The sequence below is a fragment of the Alexandromys fortis genome, unplaced genomic scaffold (genome assembly GCF_014885135.2).
Source record: "Alexandromys fortis isolate MF-2015 unplaced genomic scaffold, M_Fortis_MF-2015_v1.1 scaffold_116, whole genome shotgun sequence".
In the NCBI taxonomy this organism is placed as follows: Eukaryota; Metazoa; Chordata; class Mammalia; order Rodentia; family Cricetidae; genus Alexandromys; species Alexandromys fortis.
This window is the reverse complement of record NW_026067998.1, coordinates 4,541,047-4,562,872: the sequence shown is the minus strand read 5'-3', so window position 1 is coordinate 4,562,872 and position 21,826 is coordinate 4,541,047. Positions and strand designations below refer to the sequence as shown.

At 46.0% G+C, this 21,826-nt stretch overlaps 1 protein-coding gene across 1 annotated transcript; it reads right to left on the bottom strand.

Moving 5' to 3' along the window:
- Positions 1-7,881: 7,881 nt before the first annotated feature.
- Ecrg4 (ECRG4 augurin precursor) lies at positions 7,882-21,487 on the bottom strand. Its single transcript, XM_050160549.1, has 5 exons — positions 21,469-21,487; positions 20,177-20,289; positions 13,874-13,921; positions 12,413-12,570; positions 7,882-8,228 (listed from the first exon to the last, which is right to left on the bottom strand). The coding sequence occupies exons 2-5, from the start codon at positions 20,253-20,255 to the stop codon at positions 8,067-8,069; spliced, it is 447 nt and encodes a 148-aa protein (XP_050016506.1). The 5' UTR covers positions 20,256-20,289; positions 21,469-21,487; the 3' UTR covers positions 7,882-8,066.
- Between the last annotated feature and the right edge of the window lie 339 nt (positions 21,488-21,826).

The window sequence follows — 21,826 nt, the reverse complement described above, 5'->3', positions numbered from 1 at the left end:
ACAGAAACATTACTCACACTAAGGAAAAGATCATTCCAATGACTGGGAAATGTTTGCATTTAAACATGTATGTAGTACCTGAATGTATGTTATACCACCTAATATATACAAAGTCAAGCCAACAAGTTAGAGGGACATGTTACTCAAGCCACAGTAACAGTAGACTTTAACATAATTCTTAGTCATTGCTAGGTAAGACTGACAAAAAAAAAAAAAAAACTCAAACAAACAAAAACCAAACCAAACAAACAAACAAAAGGCAGAAACCAAAAACCCCAGTAAGAAAATAAATTTAACTGTCAATTCATGGAATTTGAACTATGACTGCCTCTCTGTCTAACATGTGGGACAGAACTTTCCTTCCAAGCACAGGTGGAGTTGCTGGCAGTTCCCCCACCACACACACACACACACACACACACACACACACACCACAGTTGACTGCAGTGCACATCAAAGGATCTGCCCTACTACACTGCTTACCGGAAGGCAATGAGGCCTGAACACAAAGACACGATGATAATCAGAAAAATTTATTCCCTTAGAGACTTAACAATACTCTTAGCTGAGGTCCAAACAAATCGTAATTGAAACTAGAAGATTCCATCATCTGATTTGTTTTTTTCATTCAAACTGTTGGAAAACAATGCCTGGAACATTGAGCATTTGCCTTTACACAACAAAGCTCAGAATGGAGTAGACATCTAATTAAGCTGGAGGTTCACACTGATGAAAGAGAGAGAGAGAGAGAGAGAGAGAGAGAGAGAGAGAGAGAGAGAGAGAAAGGAAGACCCACACAAGAAGAGGGCAGCATAGTAAAGCTTCCTATCTCAAAGGGTGTGATTTATCTGTAAAGGCATGGATGAAATACAGTGGACCAGAACATAACTACAGATTCAGAGAAAAACCGATCAAGTGGCTATTGAGAAGTTGTGACACACTTCAGAATGCTGAGATCATAGACGGCTTCCTGGAAAGACAGGAGTTAGGCAAACAGACTAAAAAAGAAACACACAATTAGAACAGTCCTCTTGGCTGTAGAGTTAGAGTCAAATCAGTAGTCAAAAACAATTACCAGAACTTTCCCATGAAGAAATCACTGCACATAAACAACTTTATTCTGAGTGCTACCGAACACTAGGGAAACAGGCTGTTCTGTTATTTTTTTATTGTCAAAAGTCTGCTTTTAATTAGCTTACAAAATAACGGGCTTCATCGTGGTATTTTTATACATGAGTATCATTGCAGCTTGTCACATTCATCTCTTCTTAAAATGTTTTTAATTGAAATAAAATCACACCACTTTTCTCTCTCTTTCTTCTTTCTGACCTTTTTCAGCTGCTCCTTCAAACCTCTCTCATTCCCCTGACTCTCAAGTTGATAGCTTCATTTTCTTAACTATGTCTGTAACATGTATTTACATATGGACATATATATGCATATATATATTTTATATATATACATACACAATGATTGAGACCATGTCTATGAATAGTGTGTACATAGTTTCATGGCTGACCACTCTTCATTGGATAACCAGTAAGGGGATCATCCCTGGGAGAAACTAATTTTCCATCTTCTGGCAGTCAATAAATAGTTGCTTGCAGTTTTTTGTCTAGGGGTGGGATCCTGTGAGATTCCCTCCTTCTGTGTTAGCATGTCTATTGAGACTGCCATGGTTCCGGTCTTGTTTATGCAGCTTTCTAGGAGAGACTGTTTCACCGCAGTCTTCCTGGTATTCTGGCTCTTAGAGTCTTCCTGTTGTTCTTCTATGATGTTCCCTGAGACATAGGTCAGGAACTATGATGCAGATACATCCACTGGGGCCTGGCTTTCCAGTCAGTCCAGCGATTTCTGCTTTGTGTTCAGTTGTGGCTTTGTGTGATGCTCTCCATATTCTTTAGCGAGAAGCTTCTTTCATATTATTTAGACACGGAGAGTCTCAGGGAAACCACCCTGATTCATTTGAGTCCACTGCAATCTTGACATTGGAACTGAATTCAGCAGAACCAAGAGTGAGACAGGATGCAGAGATTCCAAACAGATATCACAAAACAGTTCCACCAATGGGCAAAAACTCTATCATAGCCAAGTTAGATTTATCCCAGAAATTAAACTGATCATTTACTTGATTAGTATTAGAATTCTTATTAATGAAATTCTCCTTATTAACCAATTTTTTAAATATTTATTTATTCATTTATTTATTATGTATACAATATTCTATCTGTGTACATGCCTGAAGGCCAGAAGAGGGCACCAGACCTCATTACAGATGGTTGTGAGCCACCATGTGGTTGCTGGGAATTGAACTCAGGACCTTTGGAAGAGCAGGCAATGCTCTTAACCTCTGAGCCATCTCTCCAGCCCTCCTTATTAACCAATTTTAAAGAAAAGGTTATATTATTTCACTTTAAAAACTCAAGCCTTTTAGTATATTTTGAGAATAAATTTTCTTGGCTGGAACAAGCACACAATGATGTAACATTGCTGGCCTGGGGGACAATGACAGAACTGGCAGGCTGTCCTTCCTACAGCGTCTCTAAAGACTGGCACGGGGATCAGTAATGTAAGTGGGCAGGACGGGCCTTGAACGCACACAGCAGCACCGTTTGAGAGGGGAGAGTCCAGGCAGGGGGACAGGGAGAAGAAATGAGAAAATAACTCTTTCCTACCCACAGGCTTTCTGAGCATGGACAGCAGAACCCAGGGTTCCTGTCCATTTGGACTCAGGTGCTTGTATCAGTGTCTCCCCAGCAGCCTGCAGACCCTCTGTATAGGACTGGGGTTCATCTCACCAGCCTCCTTGGTTGTAACATGTCAGGCTTCTTGGACTCAGTTGTGTCCTCGCCTACCTGTTTCTTCAGCTTACGGCTAGTCATCCTCACAACATCCCGGGAATGTGTCAGCAAACCTAAACAGATTCATATTTCGTATGGATGACTTCGTTCTATTGGTTCTGCTCTCTAGAGAATTCTGACTAATATGGACATCTGCCCAAACCAGAAAATACAATTAGTAAAGAAACATAGCAGCGGCTTTGAGATCAGGAGCAAAGAGAAAGGTGTCCTTTGGTGCAGTGGTCCAGCCTCCCTCCTCTTTAACATTGCACTTGTATTTGAGTCGGCCCAGCATGAGTGAAGAAAAAAGGAAAAAAAAAACCTGATGATGTAAAATAGAGAAAACTGCATGGCAGCATTATTTGTCATAGCCAGAACCTGGAAACAACCTAGAATCCCATCATCTGAAGGATAGATAAAGAAAATGTGGTATGTTTACACAATGGTGTATTACTCAGTGGTTAAAAAAAAAATTACATCTTGAAAATTGCAGGCAAATGGATGGAACTAGGAAAAAAAAACTCCTGGGTGAGATAACCCAGACCCAAAATGACAAACATGATAATGAGTTCACTCATAAGAGGATATTAGATGTAAAGCAAAGGATAACCAAGCCACAATCCACAATCCCAAAGAAGCTAGGTAATAAAAAGGAACCCTAAGGGAACACACAGAGGGTCCCAGAAAGTAATATAGTTAAGATCTCCTAGGTAAACTGGCAGGGGGTAGAAGGGAGGGGATGGGGGATAGGAACATAAGGGATCAGGAAGATGGAGTTCGGGGAGGGGCGGAGGGAAGAGCAATGAGAGAGATATCTTGATAGAGGGAGCCATGATGGGGTTAGGGAGAAACCTGGTGTTAGAGAAATTCTCAGGAATCCACAGGATGACCCCAGCTAAGACTCCTAGCAATAGTGGAGAAGGTGCCTGAAAGGGTCTTCCCCTTTAATCAGATTAGTGAATACCTTAGTTGCCATCATAGAACCTACATCCAGGAACTGACCAGATGCAGTGACCCATAGTCAAGCTCTGGGCTGAGTTCCTGGAGTTCAGGTGAAGAGAGGGAGGAAGGATTATATGCGTTAAAAGGAGTCAGGTGGAAAAAACTCACAGAAAAAGCTGACTTGAGCTAGCTGGGAGTTCATAGACTGTGGATTGACAGCTGGAGAAACTGCATGGGACTAAACTAGACCCTCTGAGTGTGAGTGGCAGTTATGTGGCTTAATATGTTGGGGGGACTGACGGTCATGCTAGGACCCATCCCAGGTACATGAACTGGCTTTTTGGAGCCAATTCCCTATGTTGGGATAACTTGCTCAGCCTTGATACAGGTGTAGGGGGCTTGGTCCTGCCTCAAGTTGGCATCCCAGACATTGTTGACTCCCCAAGGAAGGTCTCATCTCCTCTGAGAAGTGGATAGGAGACTGAAAGGGGAGAGGCGGGGGTGGGAGAAGGAGAAGGAGGGGGAACTGGGGTTGGTATGTAAAAGAACAAAGAAGGGACTGGGAACCAGATAAAACCTTCAAAGACACGTCCCACTAGGGACCCATTTCTCCAGGTGGAGCCCACCTCCTAAAATTACCACAACCTCCCAAATACCACCACAACCTAGGCACCAAGTATTGGCCAGGCGTGCCTGTGGGAAACAGTTTATATTTAAACCAGAACACTGTAAGACTAGTAGGTGAGGTAGCTAGAGCAATCAAATTCACACACACGGAAAGTAGAGCTGTGCACACCCACAAATGCCGGTGAGGGTGTGCGATGAGGGGTCCTTTACACTGAATTCTTCTAGACAAGTGTCATCTGGATATATAAACAAGCGCAGCCAGTGGAGAGTCCTCAAAACCAAAACAAAATGAAAGCAAAACAAACAAACAAACAAGAACTTTCACAAGACCCAGATGTACCACGCCTAGATTTACATCAACCTATCCCAGGGACACTTGCGCATCCATGTTAACTGTGGCACTACACACAAGGACCCAGTGTACAGCCCGCTGGAATGCCCATCAACAGAAGAATTGATTAAAAAATGCTATATAAATATGCAATGGCGTCTTTTTTCTGAAAATACCTTTTGCTTTCAGAAACTGAACTTTGGCAGACCTTGCCGACTGCCTGGAGATCATTTAAAACTTCCCTCAGTCTGTTTCCCGATGTTGTAATCAGCCCGCTTTGAGTTTAACTTGCCTTTAAGAAAACAGTGTAACCAGTCTTGCATGCCTGGGTTTCCTGTGTGTAGCTTTTACAACCTAAGCTAAACACATAGCTTTTAAAACAATGAATGTGTGTGCTGTGGTAACCATTTGCTGAAAACAGACAGCATGTTGACTGACTCCTTAAACAAAAGCAAACATCCACCATGCGTGTTGGAAGCAACATGTGGATGTAAGCTGATAACATCTGTGTGTGGTTTTGAGTGGTGCTCTGAGTCCGTCAAGTAGCTTTCTCCCTTGTAAAATTCTGTTAAAGATTTCTGTAGAAAAGAATGCCACATCCCTTTCCTATACTATATTTTCTATGGTGTTCAATAAATATAGAGGAGAGCCGTTTGTTAGGGAGAGACAATGGAGAAAGATATGAGACAGACAACCGGCAGGCCATAGACCACAAACTAGAGTGAGAGAGAAGACATGGAGAGAGCAGTGGAGAATCCAAATTTGGGTTTTCCTCTTGGTCCAAGGGAAGACTCTTCTGATTCTTGTTTGGTACTTAGGCAGAATTGCATATGCTATAACAGGAGTGTGGGTAGATGGCTTAGTAAATAAAGTGCCCGTTTCACAAATGTAAGGGCCTGACTTCCTGATCCCTAACACCCGTGTAAAAGCCTGGTTTGGCAGTGCAAGTCTGTAACTCTTGTGCTGAAGGGACGGGGTGGGGAGGGGGAGAAGTGAAGGCAAGGACAGGCAGATCTCTGGAGCTCAATGCTCAGTCTAACTAATGGGTGAGCTTCCGGTTCAGTGAGAGATCCTGCACGGTAGGTTTAATAAGAACAGCCTCCCCCAGGCTCATATATATTTGCTTGAATACTTAGCCCAAAGTTGGTGGAACTATTTGGGAAGGTTTAGGAGATGTGGCCTTGTTAGAGAAGGTGTCTCACTGGGGGTGGGTTTTGATATTTCAAAAGCTTCTATCTTTCCCAGTGAGCTCTCTCTGCCTTGTGCTTTCTCAAGACGTAAGCTCTCAGCTACTGCTTCAGCGTCATGCTTGCCTGCCTATTGACATGCTCCCCACCTTGATGGTCATGGCCTCTAACCCTCCAAAACTGTAAGCTCCAAATAAGCTCTTCTATAAGTTGCCTTGATTGTGGTATATTATCACAGCAATAGAAAAGTACCTAAGACACTTTATGTCTTTATGGGAAAAACAGACAGCAACAATAAAAACAAGGTGGAAATGAGCCAAGTAAGACACCCAACATTGATCACTAACCTCCACATCCTCATGTGTGTATGTGCACACACATACTATACACACATGCGGGCATGTATATAAATGAACAAAATTATGTCTTTTGCAGGGAAAGGAAAAGAACTGATGATAATCATGACAAATGAACTAAGGCAGCACAAAGAAGATACTGTATGTTTTCTCTCATAGTGGAATCTAGATTCAATATGACATGAAAGTAGAAGGGGGCTGTTTATGCGGAGATAGCAGACTAGAGGGTAAGGGAGATGGAAGGGAATGGGACATATGTCTGTCTTTCTTACAGGAACTCAGTTTAGCAATGTAATATATGAGACACAAAAACAGAGAAAGGCAATTTGGGGGGTGAAGGAATTGAGGTTGGTGAGAGGGTGAGCATAAGGGATTGCATTTGAAAAGGTCATGAAGAAAACCATCATAGTTTCTTAATGAGAAAGGATGGGGTTTGTCGGGATCTGGGGAAGCGGCATGGGGAGTTGCTGTCTAACGGGGGCAGACTTTGCAGTGATGAACATGTTCTGGAGGTGATGGTGGTGGTGATTATGAAACAATGAAGATGTGCTTCATCCCACGGAAATGGACACCTAGAAACTGCTAAGCGTTATTTGTGTGTGTGTGTTTAAGACAGCTTCTCACACTGTTTGAACTCAAGCCTCATCTTTGTTACTCTGTTACTTTGTTACTTTGCAAATGCTGGGATTACTGACATGAGCCACCCCACTCAATGGTGAGAAATGTTATGTCGTGCATATTTATCACACTTTTGATAGAAGTCATGTTTCCCAAGAAGAGCCTCCGTGGCTCAGAAAACAGCTCAGAAACATTTCATCCTGAAGGCGAGACTCTGCTAAGTAGAGCTAACTTACTACCTAGATCTTGAGAGTCAGAGTCTTCCACAGATGACATGTGAAAATGGCATATCATTTTTAGGAAAAGAGTCACCCATTTTCATTAGGACGTCAGAGAGTGTGATAAACCAAAATATGACTGACAAGCCTCTTCCCATGCTGTCCTTGCCGGCCCATCTCCTATTGGCCTTTGGGTGTGGCCCAGGCTGGACTACTTGGCTCCCATCACCAGCCTCCACCTCCATCCCTCTCTTTCCACCTTCTTCTCTCCTCATCCCAACGCCACTTCTTTCTTCACTCGGGCTGTTTACATTCGGTGGGGAAATCTTTCCTTGTTGATTGAGGCACATTTTTAAAAAAAGTAGGTGAGCATGATTCTGAGATCTGCAAAACTTCAGGTCGGTTCACTTCCCTGCACGGTTTGTTTAAAAAAAAAAAAAAAAAAAAAAAAAAAGCTCTGCTCTGGCCTGCAGCCCGGAACACAGAAAACCCCCACTGCCCGTCCAGTGACAGGGTTCTCCAAACTGTATCAAAAACTAAAAGTCATAGCCAACTAGATTTTCCTGTTGAATCAATATTTCGCATTTAGCTCAGACTGCATTTTAACAAACAGAGACCCCCTGGCTTTCACTCCTGCTCTGCCTGAATACTGACAGGATTCCTGGAGTGAAATAGAGAGGCCCTCAGTTGGCATGCCAACTTCAAACACAGAGGCGATTTGAATTGTCAGGGCTCACTTTTCTCCCAAGCGAATTCTGATGCTTATCTTTTTGAAAAAAAGGATGCTTTTATTTCTATTTTTAAATGATACACATTGTTACGAGCATGCACGAAATGCAAAAGGCATGTCTATTCCTCCTTCCTTTAGCCCTTGGTGTTCGCACAGTGTGGGTGGAGAAGGCCTCCTGAAGCAAGGCGCAGGCTCTGCGGCACCTCAGCAAGGGACGCTAATAGTCGTCATAGTTGACGCTGGCCCCGTGTCTGAAGCTTTCTGGGCTGCGGGGACCGATGGCTGCATCTTCATCATAGTGACGCTGATAGTAATCACCATAGTAGTCATGGCCATTTCGATTTCTGTTCATCCAATAGTTGACATCATCTTCAAATTTCTGGAAGAAAAGAGAGTGATGAAGAAGGGATTTAAAGACACACACTCCCCTAAAAGCACATGAAAAACACGGCTCTTCTCTAAGTGGCTTTTCTTCAGTGATCGACAACAGCTGCATGTATAACATTTTGTTCATGGGTTAATCCAGCCTTAGGATGGCAGGTGCATGATTAATAAAAACTCAGAGAGAGAAATTGGGGTTCAACCAGAGAATTCAAAAAGCAAAACAGCCAGCCACTGGCTCTTGCCTTGATCTCAGTCTGAAATGGCAACCCTGCCACCAGGAATCTCGAAATAAGTCTGAGACTGAGAGCTGTTTCCTCCTGTTTTATATTCCTCTCTAGTTCTGAGATTAAAGGCGTGCACCACTTGGATTAAAGGCCTGCACTACTCGGTTTCTCTGGCAACTAGTGTGGCTACTGAGATTAAAGGCGTGTGTTACCACTGCCTGGTCTATAAGGCCGACCAGTGGGGCTGTTTTACTCTCTGATCTTCAGGCAAGCTTTATTTATTAAAATACAAATGAAATTCCACTACCGAAACCAGCATGAGCACCCCACACAAAGGAATCTACGCCCACACTTTTGATAATCTCCTCCACGCCAGTCTTATCACACCCAACCTCGGAACATTTCTCTCTATATAAGGTACATAAAATGTGTGTCTGTCATACGCAGTAACCGCTTGGCTAGCCCTGAGGCACCATCCACATTACCATGGTAGGTGCCTTCCTATCCTCCTGGCCTGTTCCTAGGCTTGCCATCATAGGAATTCAATCAACTGTTGGCATCTTCCAGCTCTGGGGGAGGGCATCTGGGACGCCCCAGGTGGTGTGCACACCTGTGTTCTCGGTTTATGTGTGCGCCAGCACGAGTGTGCACTGTGTAAGGTTGTGAAGTGGACTGTGGGTGTCAGGCCTCGTTGCAGGCCCTGGAGAAGGCCCAAGGCAAGATTAAAGAGTCCCGGCTCACAAGAAACCTGCATTCTATTGGAGAGAGTTATGAAAGGTGGCAGAGCCTGTTGATAAAAACGGAAAGGCAAAGGGAAGGGACCAGCAATTAATAAGGCCTCCTCCAGCGGCTGCTCGTTGCTGTGAACCGCCTTTTCACAGGGGAGAACAATGTTTCTGAAGGGTTGGTGAAAAGTGCAAGATGAATGGTGATGACAAGTTACACATGTTGATTTCGTGTGAGGATGAGGCCCTGGGGATGTAACCAAGGCAGATTAGGAATGGGAGCAGCCTGAGCAGCCTGAGCAGCCTGAGCAGCCTGAGCAGCCTGGGCCGCAGGCCGTGACTGGGAGACCCTGCACCAGAACACCTCTGAGGCTGGGGGAAAAAAAATGCAGATTGGCTGGTGCCTTCTCAGCCTCCAGGACTGAATTTTCTCGTGGCTGGGTCTCAGGAATCTGTTTTCATTTTCCTGGAATGGCCAGAGAATCCTAACTAAGGAGCAACTCTGGCTTGCACTGGTTTTCGTCTTTGTGTTAGGATAATGTGAAGGAGGGCCGTGTGCATTCGGTGGGAACCACTGTGGATTCTGGGTTTGGATCCTTTCCCAGGCCACTGTTGTGTGGGATGAGCCTCTGGGGGATGCTGCCGTGAATCGGGGCTCCCAGGTGGCCCCTGACGATGTGTCTGATCTAGGAGGGTGGTAAAGTAGATGTGCTGGAGATATTTCAGTTTGTAGTGACTCCAGCTTACCCTAGGCTGAGGGTCATCTCTCCTAAGACCCCTGTGAGGCTGGGAACACTAGGCTGGGGCCATGTACAGGGACTCTGGGACCAAATGGCCACCCACTTTGGATAACTGGTAGACCCCTCCTGTGTACCCCTCACCCTGGGCCACTGATTCTGATTCCTCATCTGTTTGATGCCCAAGACCCTCATCTTCAGAGACACCACAAAACCTCCACCTCAGGGAGGACGAGGCAGGCATTTTTGCCTCTCTGTATATTTAGCCTAGATTTTTTTATTTGGGTCAGAATAAAATAATCTTACTGCCTGAGTTTTTTCATTTAATAAGGTTTGAGATTCTGGCTTCAAATATGTATTTTACATCTGCTTTAAGGATTTTTATGAGTATAAAAAATAAGACGGGTTCAGATTTGACCATTCAAGTTTGAATATGAGCCAGGGCAAAGATAAAGCAGGATGGTGCCTTCCAATGCCAAAGACCACCGCTTGTGGCATCTGAGCATAGTTTCTTGTGGTCTTTTTCTGCAAATTTAATTACTATAGCCTTCCTCAACCCTCATTTTTTATTGGTTTTGTTGTCAAACTTTATGTTTTGGTCATTTACCCATATTAAAAATGTTTTAATGGTGGTAATCAAAGAGATAAAACCACTTAACAGTATGATATTTTCATCTACCAAATAAAAAATATATATGCATTTAAATATTCCAAACAAAGATGCTGCTGGTGAATCTAGAGAGTAGGTACTCCCCGCTCAAGACTTTGGGGGATGTGCGACTTGACTATCTTAAGAACCTTTCACTGTGAGTTTACCTGTTTCCCAGTAACTCCACCAGGCAGAACACGGACCTTAAAAAGGAGCATCTGACACATAGCAATGTCCCTTGAGTTGGGGAAATTGCTAAACAAAGATATTTGTTTAAGTACTTTGCGTCACACCTGACACCGAGTTTGGCTTAAGTAGTTAGCTACTTGCACAGCAAAAGAAGACTTGTTTTTGAGTAGCAAAAGTAGGTTTAGGGACTGACAGCTGGGTGCAGAAGCTGGGAATGGAAGGGAAGGGATGAGGCAGCTCATGTTTCGCTCTGTACTGCTTGGAAAGGAAGCATTTCTACCCAGCACGGGATGTGGAAGACCCTCTGTGAGCCACATGTCTATTTAGAAAAAAACATGTTTAGCTACCCAACTGCTAATGTTCCCTGGGAGGCAGGCTAAGCGGTCCACCCTGGACTCCTCAACCACTCTGTGGACAGTCTCTAGTGAGTAGAATCTAGAATATCTGTCCTGCTGCCTCTTATCTGTGCCTGTAGCCCAGATGACAATATGTGACTTTCAACAGTTCACTTACCAACGTTGCCCACTGGTACTGCCCCACCCACCAGAGCTGCAAACTCCCTTGGCCTTTACTCACAAATGTGTTGATGAAATTTCCCATGAACATCTGCAAGAACCACCTCTCTTTAAAGGTCATTTTAAGTCTCTTTTCATGACCTTCCTGAGTCCATAGACCCATCTTGTGTCAGCCATTTCTGCACAAACATGACCATGTTTAAGTGAGCTGTTTTGGTGATGCCCAGGTGAAACTGGACAGGAGGGCTGGGGGGCATTTCCAGGAAAATGAGATTCAGCAGGAATCTGGGATGCAGTTCTTTGGCCCACAGAGTCCCTGGATTCCTCCTCCCCCATGATTGGCTAGCATGCAGCACAGAGTAAGCTCAGACAGTCGGGATAAAAAGCACTGTGGTTTGCCTATGTTTTGTGCATTCCTATGCTTGGTCCCCAGTGTGGCAGTGTGGGAAAGCTGGGATCTTTAAGAGATGAGGCCCTGATGCAAAGAAATTAGGTCGTGAAGTCTTTACCTTTTGAAAGGACTAACCTTGTGGCCTCTCAGAGTAGGTGAGTCCTCCTAAAAACTGGCAATTGTAAAATCAAGTCAGTGGGTATCTTGGTCCTCACCTATAACATCAGTACTTGGGAGTTCAAGGTCAGCCTTGACTACATAGTGAGTTTGAAGCCAGAGTAGGCTATATGAGACTCTGTCTCGGTAGATAGATAGATAGATAGATAGATAGATAGATAGATAGATAGATAGATAGATGATAGATGGATGGATAGATAGATAGAGAGATGATAGATAGATAGACAGACAGATAGATAGACGGACAGACAGATGCAGACAAATGAGGAAAGAAAATGTATACTTCCTTCTTGCTTTATCTTAACACATACTCCTGCTATCGTGACACTATTTGCCATGATATTCTCACTAAAGTCTCTATGGTGACTTTCTATTCTTAGTCCTTCAGAGCCAAAAGCTGAAAATGAACTCTTGAAAGTTCCCCGCCTCGGGTGTTTTGATAGCTCAACAGTCAACAGAGGGAAATAAGACTCACAGTTTAACATCCTAGGCCCTCTTTCCCAGGTCAGGCTTCTGTCCCCAACAGCCTGCCCTGTGGTGTCCAAGGTCCCCCAGCAGGAAAGTCTACCTACCGCCTCATCAAAGCCCATGTACAGGAACTGCTGGTACCACTGCTGCACCTCCGGCCGGGTGCGGTCCCACAGCTGTCGCTTGGCACGCTTCAGGCCACCCAGGAATTCCTTCGCCGTGTGCTCAGCCACAGCCACATTAGTCTTGGCTGGAGTAGGTTCTGAAAAGATCAGTTCATCGAACACAGAGGATGATTTGTTTCTTTTTGAGAACAATATTCACTTTACTATTAAATTTTTTCCTGCTGTGTTTTTAAAGATTTTTTTTTAAGAAGTGTATGTGTATGGGTGTTTTGTCTGCATGTGTGCCTGTGCCCCACGTGCATGCAATGCCAGCAAAGGCCATAAGAGGGTGTCTCACACCCCCTGGACTAGAGTCAGAGACAGCCATGAACCATCACGTGGGTGGTGGAAATTAAACCCTGACCCTCTAAACCGGCAATCAGTGTTCTTAACTACTGAGCGTTTCTCCAGCCCCAGGCTATTATTAGACTTCTGATGCCGTGTAACAATCCCTGTGTTTTGAATTGACACAAAGTATTGTACATATTTATGCTATACAAATGCAAGGATCAAACGGGATTAATTGGCATTTCCCTCCCCCTTAAATGTTTATCATTTCTTCCTGCTGCGCAGCTTTAAACTCTTTTCTAGTTCATAAAATGTGCACTGGGTTGCTCTGAGCGGCAGCCACCCTGTTGTGAGGCGGCTCGTTGTAGAACTTACTCCCCTGTGCCTGCTTGTTAGCCAACATCCCCACTCCACCCCCTCCTCGGGCTCCACTGGAAGCTACGAGGGAGAAGCAGAAGTGATTAAGGATCACACGGGAAACCTGGCTCATATTTCCAGATCTCTGTGACACCCAGTTTTAGAGAAGGAGCTGAAGATGGGGGAGACGATGTTCACTAGACAGCACCATGGATCTGTTTGATAACTGGTAACCGTGGATTGAAAGCCCACATTGTGTGACTTCCGGAATGTTCTACTTCTATGTCTCTTTGTTACTGTCTACATAAGTTGGGAACAATTTTTTTTTCTTTCAGCAGAAGTTAGTAATAGAAAAGATTCCTCGTTGGGAATGCCTTTTCCTAATCGCTGCCTGAATAGGCAGAGTACCAGCCATGCATTCTGTAAGTACTCCACCAGGTAGGGCTAGTGTCCGCAGCTCAGATGTGTTTCACTAGTCTAAAAGGATCAACATTTGATTAACACTGTCCCACTCTTTCTGAGTCCCCACTGGCAGCTCTCAGAAACACAGTTGCCAAACATCTATTGGCAGTAATATTTATCAAGCACAGTAATATTTATCATACGCACAGGATAAGTCTTCCAGATCTGCAAGCCTTTAAAAGAGCAAACACTTTCTGATCTTCCAAGCAGGAGCCCTCCAGCCCCAGGCTATTGTCCACTGCTAGTCCAGTCCTTGCAGTGAACACACCCCTTACCCACGTAAGGCTGACTTACCTTCCCGCTTCTGCAGCATCTGCTTGAGTTTGTTTCCACGTACGCCACCTACGTAAAACAAACCAGAAAACAGTTTCAGAGCCCATCATTCCTGGGCTTTGAGCTTTGTTGAGCGCAAAACTCAGAGTTGGATATAACAACCGTGGGCCCCCCGCGCTGGTTTAGTAGATCTGTATAAAAGTATCTAATCGGTTTTTGGATACTTGCCACACGAGAAAAGCAATGCATGGTGTCATATTGATGACAGTGACCAACAGATGACAAGCGCATTACTGCATGAGCTGCTACTTTGGAAGACAACTTTGTAATCTTAGTCCTGATGCCTTACTGCAAGGGGAGCTGCTTATCACATGCATCTCCCAGCAAACATTATCTTCATGCTACAATCGGTCCTACGGTGCCCTTGAATTCATAATACCCTGGGAATAACCACTTGAGAATTTTGGAGGTAAACCTATTTGAATGCAAGGTCTTTGTGGTGGTTTGAAGAAAAATAGCCCCCATAGGCCTATATTAGGAGGTGTGACTGTGTTCGAGTAGGTGTGGCCTTTTTGGAGGAAGTGTTATTGGGAGCCTTAAAGGTCCAGCCTCTCTAAGGCTTCCTCTCAGCATCCAAAAGGAAGATGCCGCGATAAGTGAAAGGAACTTCCTGGAGCCCTATGCAGTGCACATACAGCTGGCAGATTCATAAATGGCATACCCACAAACAGACAAGAGGTACCCCATTTTGCAGGGCTGTGGGAACACTTGTCTTTTGGGAAAGCCGCTGTTGTATCTGTGGAAACCTTGTGAAGCCATGATGCTCCCTTCAAAATGGGATTCGTTCCCAAAACACCTCAGCATTGTGACTTCTCCTGCACAGGCCAACGGAATGACCTTGCTTCATTCCCTCCCACCATGAGGTCTTAGAGTGACAAGATCCACTCTTTGTTCTGACAGTCAAATTTACAACAGTCAATCCCACAAAATTACCTGCTAAGAGACTACATAGAAATGTCTAAAGAAGACAGGCACTGAGTAGGAAGATAGCATGCCCCACCTTTGCTAACAAACAAATCTGGGTGTCCCCAAGGGTGGTTGTGACTAAAGAGACTGGATGAGGAGAATGGGTGAATCCAGGATTCGGGGACGTTTAGTCACCTTATGTAATGGTGTGGAATGTTAGGGATTTCCCTATGGACGCTGGCTCTTTCCTGGCTGGTGTCACCTGTTCCTGTTCCGGAAGTGCCGCTTTGTCAGGTCCTACCTGCCCTTTTTGTGATTTTGATATGCATGTTATCATTGTCTTCACCTATGGAATTTCCCAACTATGTCTGTAAAAACCAAAAGCCTCGTGGAGATCACCCCTCTATCCTTTTTCTCCACACCCCTTCACTTCCCCCTCACATGAAAAATAAATAAAGCAGAGGTTGTAGGGGTAACGTAGTTGAGTTAATTTTTACCCTCGGATCCTCGCTTGCCATAGACATCCAGTCGGATATCTGGGAATATCTGAAATGGAATGCTTCTGCCTGGACCCTAAATGCTGACCAAATGCCTGTCAATAAAGATAACTGCAGGAAGGCAGATCCCTGCATTTGCATAGGAGAGAGGAACAATTGCCTGGCAGGGGAAACTGTTTTCACAGTCACTAGGGGAATGTAATCAGTAAACGCCCAAAGCACAGGAGAGATAGTAACCAGTAAATGATCTAACAGGTCTGAACTGTGGGAATTAATTCCCAAATTTGTAACAGAAGGGAAGTCAGCTACAGTGAAAATCTATAGCNAAAAAAAAAAAAAAAAAAAAAAAAAAAAAAAAACAGTCACTTTATTCACAAGGCAATAATTCCAATATGTCTTGCGTCTTGGTTTAAACACCCAACAAAGTCTTTGGCTCTGCTGAGTCTCCTCATGAAAAGATAGATGGTTGAGTAACTGCTGTAAAATGTTGTGACTTGTAGCTTAGTGTGTCGCTGAGGGTGGGCTTTGAGGTCTCAGATGCTCCAGCCAGGCCCAGTGTGTCCCACTCTTACTGCTGTCTGCCCTTCTGGATGTAAAAAAATCTCAGCTCCTTCTCCAGCACCACGTCTGCCCGCCTGCTGCCATGTTTCCCACCATGATGATCATGGACTAAACCTCTGAACTGTAAGCCAACCCCAGTTAAATATTTTCCTTTCTAAGAGTGGCTCTGCTCACGCTGTCTCTTCACAGCTAGAAACCCTAATTAAGACCGTCTTTGCAGGTGCGGTTTGTTAAGGATCTTAAAATGGTTTCCCACGGGACTCGGGTTGGGCTCTACATTCCACGATGCAGACGCATACAGTTGGGAAGCCCCATGAGACAAACTCGGGCAGAGATGAGGCTTATATGGCAAGCTGAGAAACATGCCATGCTTGGGTCTTAGAAATAGCTGCGCGGCTTTGCAACTTTCTCTGCTTTTCCTCCATTCAGGCTTTATCGGAAGATAGGGGAGAGGTAGCGGAAAAGCAGGGGAAGAGGACCAAAGTATGGAAGAAATGGACAGAATGAAACCCATTACTCTATATAATGTTAATACTAAGAAAGGAAAAGAAAACGAAGAATGCCATCTTGGGGTTCTGAGTGCAGCTCAGCGAACACTCATTCAGCACGATGAGGCCTAGGATCAATTCTCAGTGTGGCAAAACAACTAGAAATCTGTTCTGTGTTTGTCAATAACACATTACTAAGGCTGGAAAAAAAAACCTTTTTAGTAAGAACTCTTGCATAAATGATTTACTGTGTTATCGAGGAGATAAAAAAAAGTCAGTATTCAAAGCCAAGAGTCAGCATCTTGGAGTTCTACCAGGGTGTGTATATGATTGTGTATGTGTGTGTGATTGTGTGGTTGTGTTGTGGTTTTGTGTGTGTGTGCCTGTGTCCACGTGGTTGTGGGTGTGTATGTGTGGTTGTGGGTGTAGTTTTGTGTGTGTGTTTGTGTGTGTCTGTATGGCCGATAGGTTGTGTGTGTTAGTGCACCTAATACTCACCACCTTTCCGGGTCTGCGTCACTCACACTATGCACAATCCACACAGAGCCTCCCCTCCTAGCCTACTATAGCATGGATATGAGTGTTGCCAGCTGACTGCCAGGATAGCAGTACCAGAGTAGCGGTTCTCAACCTTCCAAATGCTGCAACCCTTTAACACAGTTCCTTACGTTGTGGTGACTCCAACCATAAACTTATTTTGTTGCTACTTTGCAACTGTAATCTTGCTTCTTTTATGAATAGTAAAGCAAATATCTGATATGCAGGATATCTGGTATGAGACCCCCCAATGGGGTCATGACCCACGGGTTGAGAATCACTGATCTAGAGAACCTGGGATGGAGTAGGGAAAATGCTAGAACTTACTCAAGTGCCTCCCTTAGGATCTTACGGCTGTACTGACAGCACTTCCTGGGCTCTGCTAGGACAGTCTCTGTTTACAACAGCTCTTCCTTCTCAGAAGTGCCCCAGCCTGGAGGATAATATACAGCCATCCTAATTTTAGAGACTGATAGCAGAGAAACACCTTGGGAAGAATCTGTAGGGGCCACACTAAGGGATGAGGGACAGATGTTAGGATGGCATTATTTGTCCTTGTATCTTGCTCAAGGGAGTTGGTATATACCGGGCAGGGAGCTAAGGAGTTGGTACAGCAGACATCAGAGCAGAGCGGCGTCTGTGGTCTGCGTGCAGGTTGCCTGTGTTCATGTAGCTGTTTCTAAACAGCAGTGTTCAGTGCCGTCTTCATGGGCAGCGTCTATCAAGAAATAACTGTCCCATAGCTGCTTTGTCACTGTTCTGACCAGGCCACTTCTCTGCCATTGGAGAAGGTCCCTGGGAGCCCAGAGAGAGGAAACCCTCGACTTCCTGCCTGTGGCTTGAGAAGTTCATTCTCAGCCATGTTTTCAATGTACCACCACAGGCTCTAACCCTCTGCCTCTGTAAGCTCTGGATGCTTTGTTTTCTAAACTGTCTTGCTCGTTTATCACATCAATAGAAAAGCAACTAGGATAGCAGGCAGCAGTACTTCCAATGCCTGGGCCACCGTGTGAAGATGGAGCACCTGGACCCCAGAGATTCCTCATTAAGAATCACTTGAGGACTCTGAATGTAACACAGCACAGCTGAGAACTGGCTGGGCTGCTGGAGAGACGATGATGCGAACAGAAACGGCGGGACCGATGCTCAATGCTGCACTCCCCTCCCAACCTGAAAAGTCAATGAAGAAATCTATGTCGTTATTTGCCAAGGCGGATAGGTGCGTTCTTGGCTCTGCTATTGGCATTCATGAATAGCTCAACATTCATCAGTCTCTAACAAGTCACAGGGCAGCACACAGAGAATTAAGCCCCACCCTCCATCTGTTTGCCTTCTGTAGAAGGGCTTCACAATTAATGAATGAAATGTGGCCGAATGCTGGAAGAGACACGAGCTTTGGGCTGATACGGCACAGCAAGCCTGCAATTTCTCGCGAGCGTGAGTCATCCCTGCTTCAGGAACGAAAGCTCCACCACGGCGGATCTCAGCTGTGCTAACTAAAAGGCTTGGAGAGGTCCCATGCCGTGAATTATGAATGCTGTGGTTCTTCCAAGCCCTGTACCCTCAGCTATATATTAGTACATATAATTGGACAGCACACGGACTCAGCTTGAGGGAAGGAGTAAGGAACAAAAGGGGAGCTGCGGATCCTTTACTACAACATCCCCAGCTGTCGTTTCCAGGCTCTGATGAAAAGCAGCGACACCTGTATCAAATCTGGCTCCGCGGAATTAGAACGGACAAGGAATTGGGCGCACTCAGAGCCTCGCGATGTCCCACTCTAAAGGTGAACGTCTTAACAAGAAGACCAAGAGGGGGCGGTGATCGTTCTCTTCATGAAAAGTGCTCGGATACCGGAAAGAGTCCTGTTTGGAGGCTGGAGAGACGGCTCCTCTGTTAAGAGCACTGACTGCTCTTCCACAGGACCCCAGTTTGATTTGCACATTTTCACGGCAGCTTACAGCCTTCTGGCACTCCAGTTCCATGGGTTACAGCACCTCCTTCTGGCCTCTGCTGGCACTGCAAGCGTGAGGTGCACAGACATACATGCAGTGCAGGCAAAACACCCATACATATAAAATAAAGGGTGTGTGTGTGTGTGTGTGTGTGTGATCTTTGAGATTCAATGTATTTTCATCTTTCGTTGTAAAATGTTCACATTTCAGCTCAATGATTCTGATGCTGTAACGGATTCCATCACTCACGTCTTGGTATTAACTCTGTCTAAAATGAGTGCTGAAAACGAAAGGCCCGTGTGCACAAGGCTAGCTCACATGAGCGTAGTGCGGACGTTTGCAACAGTAATCCTTTACCTAGAACAAGCTTCCCTTTATTTTCGTGGTCCCTCCCGCAGTGCCCTACCTCCCCTTGCCCTGGAGTGTGGTTTACCATGCCTGAGAAAGCAAATATAAAGCGACAGAGAAATCAAGAGTGTCTTCTTTTACATTTGGCAATGCCCAACGATGTTCCTTCGTACTGGGACAAACACCAATCTAAGGCGCTGGGCAAATGATTTAGAGTCTTCCAGCTCCTGTTCTCCTGGCAGTAAATCTAGGGTCACGCTGCTAGAGTAGTAAGCCCCAAAGGCGCTCCTATGCACGGGGCGACGGGAGGAAGAAGCTCACTTGTGACCTCCGATGGGTCACACAAAAAGATACCTTTCCAGGTTCAGAAAGTGGAGTCTGGAGTTCTGGGTAGAGAAGCCTGAACATCCATCAAAGCGATTCCTTTTGGGTGTGCTGCGAATGCGCTTTTAATGGAAACAGAACTGGGAGGTTTTAGACGGTTCAGCTAATTCAGCTAAATGTAGTGGGAGAGGTTAAGCATTACTCAACTTTAAAGGCTGGCGCCTGCCCTGGCTAAAGCATCAGGCCCCAGCTGCTTTGTAGCGTGGAATACCATCAGCTCTGCTGCCTGGAAGGGAACTGGGGAGAGAGAGCAGCTTGTTCTGCCTGCCTACGCCAACCACTTCAAGCCTCCACCATCCCCGAGTTAGCATTTCTTGTAGGTCCTTTGGATCCCGATTCCATTTACCCAGGGTTGCCCCTTAGTCTACAATTGCTCCCTTCGAATTTGATACCCTCACTGCCTGCCCAAGGGCACCTCTTGGGTCTCATGCCCAGTGCACAATCCTAGACCCGTTTCCTCTGTCTTCTCGTTCCAGTCCAGGCTAAGAGAGGGCTCAAACGCAGGCAAGCAGCACCCCATCTCCTTTCCCACTTCCAATCTCCTTCCCCTGCCCCCGCAGCACTCTCCGCCAAACATCTGCCACTCACCTGGACGCAGGCACAGCAGAAGGAGCAGCCCTAGCCCGGCCAGGACCAGGACCGAAGGCCGCACAGATGAGATGGCCATGGCGCCAGGACGCGGCAGAGTGGCTGGTGGAAGACTGGAGCGGGAGACCCTGGCTCAGCGAAGCAGGCGCTAAGGCTCGAGAGCTCCGGGTGTCCTTGCCGGGGGCGGGACCCACCGGGTGGGCAACAAGCCAGCAGGCTGCCAGCCAACCTGCAGTTCAATGCCACCGAGGCACACTGTCCTGCAGGTCTGCCGCAAAACGCTGGGAGCAGGGAGCCGCGTGACCAAAGGGGTGAGGGCAAGCCAGATGCCACGCACAGACCAACAAGGAATGCTGGCTCCCCAGCCCCGCCGCCGGGGCTGTTCCACTCAAGCAGCAACCCCCCCCCCCCCTTAGCATCCCAGACCCTTGGCTCCAGGCTCAAGCCTTGCCGTATAAAGTAGTCTTTGGAATGTCCTTAATTCCTGAGCTGCAGTTAAAGTTGGCTCCTGCAAAGCCTCGTTTTATGTTATTTTGGAAAAACTCTGGGTTCTGAGCTCCAGACCAGGAAAACCTCTCAACTAAAGCCGCTCCAGTGTAGAAGCCTTCGGGAGACTAATGTTTTTGCAAAGCTGTTAGCAAAAGGTCGCGTGTCCCTTGCGCATGCTCTCATCCTGGGACATTTGAGCTATTGGAAAAGGAGGCAGAGGACACTCATGGTCTCAGCAGCAGGCTTGGCCATCAAAAGAGGCCACAAAACAGCCAGTGTGCTCAACAAAAGTGAAGACCAGCTGGAGGTGGTGCAGTCCCGACCATCTTGCAAGGGTCCTGGGTTCTACCTCTAGCAGCAGATTCATGGAGCAAGGACAAACTGTTTTAGCAGATGAACGGGAACTTGCCTTTATGTGCCGTCCCCAGTAAGATTGGCCTGAGCTCCTCAGACTGCGGCTTCTTCACCGAGATGCTCAGTTTTAAATCAAGGAGAGGTGCTTAGTCCCTGGAGAACTCGGGAGCCTCCAGTAAGGCAGTGGGGTTTCTCCAGCAGGCAGGAAAAAATCAAAGTTTAGCCAGCAGGAAAAAAAAAAAAAAAGAAGAAGAGACAGGTGAACCCGGAAGTTATGTAAATGCTGGCAGGCGTGGCACAGGCATAAAGGAGTTAGGGACTTGCTAGAGCATACTGCCGGTCGCCCTATCTAGCCGAGGCTGAGTGAGGCCTAGCAATCTGAATGTTGCTTAAGGCTCTCGGGAATGCTGAGAGTATGCACAGTGAGAAATTCCACTTCTGAAGCTCACCTGTCCTCTTGGCCTTCCCGTGGCCTCAGGGAGGACAATCTGGAGGTTGAGCACAGTGGTGAAGGCTAGGGCTTAGATTCCAGTGTGCTTCTGCATTCCGCACAAGCGTTTAGATGACTCACCTGCCTTTCTTTGATGTGTGTCTGTAAAGGGGAGGACCCAGCATCTGCCCTATGGAGATAAGTCAATGTGGAGAGCCTGGTATGCTGTGAACACTCAAAAATGTTGGTACCATTGTTATCACCTAGAGGCTCCCTGGCCTCTGTGTCCTGTGTTCAGTGCCTTGTCGCCTTCCCCTTCCAGCCCAGGCCAGACTCTCGGGAGCCGTCATTCTGGAATGAGGCCAATCCACCCCCAG

Coding starts and splice junctions, on each gene's coding strand:
- Ecrg4 (XM_050160549.1), bottom strand. CDS start 20,255: ATGGCCATCTCATCTGTGCGGCCTTCGGTCCTGGTCCTGGCCGGGCTA. Junction 13,922..20,176: donor TCTGCTGTGCCTGCGTCCAG/GTGAGTGGCAGA, acceptor TGTTTTACGTAG/GTGGCGTACGTGGAAACAAA. Junction 8,229..12,412: donor ACATGGGCTTTGATGAGGCG/GTAGGTAGACTT, acceptor CTTTTCTTCCAG/AAATTTGAAGATGATGTCAA.